Raw genomic sequence first — 4,565 nt, forward strand, 5'->3', positions numbered from 1 at the left:
GACGTCTGTATACCACTCCGCCCGACCAATTCGGTGCAGTGCAGTGGAGCCTAGAACTCGAGCCCCGTCGTCAGTAGCGAGCGGCACACTGGGTGTTGTATAGAGATAGGAGGAGGTCTCGCCCACTGCAGCACTCTACTAACCCTTCCCCGAAGCTCCCGTTCGGTCAGTGTCACGCGAAAGGCGATCAGAGGCGGGCTTTCCTTGTTCTGTTTTGTGGTTAGCTAGCGTGGCTTGTAGCCCGTACCGCGTTGCACGATGTTGTCAAGGGTGCAAACCCTGCGTGAGAGCGGGTTGAGCGACAGCGGTGGAGACAGCACAATGCACATCGAAAGTCGATACCGTTTAATCGACGAAAACAAAAGGAGATCGTGGGGCGTGAAGGTCGCGGGTGCGTTGTGACAGCTCTCGACGGCGGTGACATCGCGGGTCCCCCATGCTGCGTGTACTCCGCTCGGTCGTGACGCCGCCGCGGGAGTCACGTGTGACCACGACACCTCCGCGCGGGGCTTGCGTGACGGCCACAGGTGTGGGAGTGCCGGTTCACAGCCGTAGGCTGAAAGAGCTGCAAGTGAACGGGAAAAAGCAAGATAGTAAAACAAATTGTTTATTAAAGATAATTGTCTTTCTTGGAGAACTTAAACGCAGAAATTTTGGTCTGTCTGTCTGTTACACGATTCAGCCACCCGGCCAAAGTTTAGGCAGTTGCTGAACGCCCAGCCATCTTGAACTGGTAGCGGCGTTCATACTTGTTAACATTGTCGATCAAAAAGCAAATATTACGCATATCTGAGGCGCAACATGAACACGTAAGTACTAGCTGGTGTGTTCCTTTACTAGAAAATACACAGATACGTAATTCTAAAGACCCTAGTGTTTCTTAGGCTGCGCTGAAAATGCTAGCGTTTTTTTTTTTAGGCTGCGCTGAAAATGCGACGCTATGAGCCAGATGCGGCGATTAAACATAGAGGAGGAGGGCTGTAGTACGGCCGGCAGAAGACTATCGTCTTTTGACGGCATTTGCAGCGAAGCACGCAGAAACGCGGCCAATTTTTTTTATTCATGCATTTTGTCGTCAGGGCTTTACAGCATTGTAGAGGGGAGGGGCGAAAAAAATAGAGAAATGAAGATAACATAACTCCAACTAAAGCACTTGCAATACAGTAAAGAGACACGGGAAATCAGGAATATTAAAAAAGACAAGGCATATTTTAACAGAAAAGCATACAAAAAACACCAAGAGAATACAAAAGAGAAGTCATTGTGTAACGTGCGCATCAATTGAAATCAAATTGACAGGTTTAATACATTGCGGAGTGTGCCAGCGTTATCAAGAGTGAAGAGTGACGACAGGTGCAGACAGGTGATACCGGTCATGGTATGTGACTGGAATCACCTGTCTGTTAGCAGGCTCCACTGATACCACTGTCGATCGACTCATCTTCTGCGACATCCACTTAAATTTAGGTAAGAAGTATTTTAACAACGCTAAGATTTCGTGCGGTATAGACATTTGTGATCACGCTCGTCAAGTGTCATGTGCTCTGAGTGCAATGGAGGACAAATCACGCTTGATCTGCTGGGGATTAGAAGTTATCCAACAAGCATAGCGTCTCTGCAAGGCAACGTCTAGGCGCTATGCGCCACGGCATCTCAGCTGTTAAGCGTACCAAGGAGCGTTACGAACAATGGGGATAGAATTACTTTAATACGTTATAAGAGATGCCTTTCGTGTTCTCAGTGAACATCGTGTACGTGCGTGTGTGTTAACACATTCCCGAAGAAAGCGTTAGCAGTGGCCTAATATTAATGACGTACGTCATCGTATAATAAAGCCAGCCGCAAAGTTCATTTGTTTCATGTATTAAGAACGAAATATGAGTTATTTAGAGTACTGTGTATGTATGCCCCATGGGAAAGCGTGTGCAGCTGTCCCTATGCCTCATTGTAGGTGACGGTCATGATTTTTCCGTGTTTAGCAAACGCTTGACGTGTTTGAGTATCATATACTATCTGGGAGAGCGGGAAGCCGCCCCGAAAGATTACGGCCGATTACGACACTCCCTAAAGCGAAATTTGAGAGCAGCTCGGCGAGTGTTTTCTGGTTTGCCAAATAATATCTATGTCAACCGCATGAAGTGTGTGCGTTTCCTCCCATTTAATATGCTCTTAAAATTAACAAACAGTAGAGTAAAAAAAATTAAGGAGTATTAATTGCCCTATCGGGATATTGGGGGTAAGCGAAGCTTTGAATCTGCACCCTTGACATAATATTTCTTTCTTTCTTTCTTTCTTTCTTTCTTTCTTTCTTTCTTTCTTTCTTTCTTTCTTTCTTTCTTTCTTTCTTTCTTTCTTTCTTTCTTTCTTTCTTTCTTTCTTTCTTTCTTTCTTTCTTTCTTTCTCCTAAGCTCCCTCCTAACTGTTTCCTTCCTCCATGCTGGCAATGGGTCTTTCACCCATATGCTTAGCAACGCAACACTTCTGTTGCTGCAGGCAACAACAACAGTCATGTGTTCGTGTCCAGGCAACAATGAAATGTGGCAGCGTGAAATGACAAGTCACCTCGATAAAAGATCAGATTACCATATCACAAACGTCTGATCGTCGACAAGCCCACGATCGGGGGAGCATCAATTATTAGAAAATGGCGCAGACAAATACGTATGGGATCTATACTATACCATACATGGGCATGCTATACTACACATGTTTCTACTATGTTTTACCCTCTCCCCTCCTCATTTACCTTGTCCTCACTCTCACATCACTCTTATACCTTCAATTCCCTCTTTCGCCCCTTGCTATACTATACTATACATGGACATGCTATACATGACTATGATATATACACCGTTTGGCCTGCGTGACGCCATACGTGGCTATGCTACGCTTAACCCTCCCCGTTTCCTTCTCCTTGCCCTCACATCGCCACTCGTCAACCTCACTTCCACTTCCTGCCCCTTTGATATACTATACTATACAGTGTTGTGCTACACATGGCTATGCTATGATTGGTTCTACCTGCGTGACGCGAAGCGACATGAGACAGCATACAAGAGCCCGGGCCCCTAAAGTGCTCCGCACTTAAGTCTTCAGAAAAATTTGTTTCATCACAGACGATTGATATCTATACAGTTAAACACGACATTTTCTCACTAGACATACGTTTACGAGAATCACAAAACAGAATTCAGTTACACAGACATAAAATGACACGTGGGCATTTGGAAAGACGTGGAAGCAACAAGTGCAATTGATGTTTCACACACACATATACGAATAAGTTGAGTTTAGAAAAAGTTTATTTCATGAAATGTAATCGCAGTTCTATTGCATAAAGCTCCAAGCACCCTGCGTGTAACACTTTACCGATATGCCTACCTACAGAGCCGTCGAAGTGTCTCAAAATTTCTGTAAGATTTCTCCAAAATATTATTGTCAGCGTTGACAATGCAACGTTGGTTAAAGGGAGATGACCACGCATATCGTTAAATACGTTTGCCTGTTACTACAATTATTAATGGAAAGAAACAAAAGGCAAGCAATAAAGCAAATACCATTTCGAGATTATCATTATCCAGTGCTCTCAAAGCGGCACCGGCGCGCGCGAACCGGTATCGGTAGGGTGCCTTGATGCCCGCGCGCTCCAAGCGGGGGCGCGCGCATCGAGGCACTCTAGGGGTGCTATCGCGGAACGATTCTATTTTTTATTCCAATGCTTTTCGTGCATTTCGCGCTTGGTCATTGGTCAGAACGACGGTCCGTCCGCGTTATCAACGCGATCAGCCAGCCGCGAGTGGTGGATGATAAGAATAGCATAGAATATGGCATAGAATCGGAAATGGCATCGTTCCGCGATTTCACCCTAGGTATCGGTCCGGAAAATGAAGTCTACAGAAATTCCCGACTGAGGTATTGTCGCATAGTGCGAAAATTATTTGTCATTCCATATATTTTGCTGAAATAAAAAAAATATAAGCGAAGAAATTTTTGTCGCCACTTCTTGGCGACGGCTGTCATTCCATAATTTTCATCAACACATGGCAACTCTACTCAATATTGTTATGTGTCGCTAACCTAGAGGATGAAGAGGAGGACTGGCTCGTTACTGTTTTCGCCATCTTGGTTGCTACCCTGATCACTGTGATTGTGTCAGCACTGTAAATACAGCCTTCTTCTGTCGTCTCCCCGTAACAATATTCCCGATTATTAAGCCAACGATAGCCCTTATTAGCATAGGCGTGCGCACAGAGGGGGGGGGGGGGGGCGCAAAATCTGCCCCATACATTGACTTAGTAGGGGGGGGGGAGGGGCGCTGCGATGAACTTTTGCCCCCCCTGATGAGGAACCCTGCGCACGCCTATGCTTATTAGCCAGAACTAGTCGGCAACAGCCGTTATCAATCATATCCGTCGACAATAGCCAACTTTAGCAGACATTCCCCCATCATTTAGTACCGCTGCCGTTGCCCAGTGGTTTCGGTGCTCGTCTGCTGCCCGGAAAGACTCGGGTTCAATCCGAAAGACCCGGGAATCGATCCCGCGACCTTCGGGTCAGCAATCGGG

At 46.1% G+C, this 4,565-nt stretch overlaps 1 protein-coding gene across 5 annotated transcripts in view; it reads right to left on the reverse strand.

Annotated features, from left to right (window-relative positions):
- Positions 1–322: 322 nt before the first annotated feature.
- Positions 323–4,565, reverse strand: part of LOC119371816 (calcium and integrin-binding protein 1) — a 32,594-nt gene continuing 28,351 nt past the window's right edge. For all 5 annotated transcript variants that reach the window (XM_049420002.1, XM_037642280.2, XM_037642279.2 and 2 more), the window contains one exon: positions 323–565. In XM_049420002.1, coding sequence (XP_049275959.1) covers positions 544–565 — 22 coding nt within the window. In that variant the 3' untranslated portion in view covers positions 323–543. The remainder of the gene's footprint in view (positions 566–4,565) is intronic.

Source organism: Rhipicephalus sanguineus, chromosome 10, assembly GCF_013339695.2.
Source record: "Rhipicephalus sanguineus isolate Rsan-2018 chromosome 10, BIME_Rsan_1.4, whole genome shotgun sequence".
NCBI classification, from domain to species: Eukaryota; Metazoa; Arthropoda; class Arachnida; order Ixodida; family Ixodidae; genus Rhipicephalus; species Rhipicephalus sanguineus.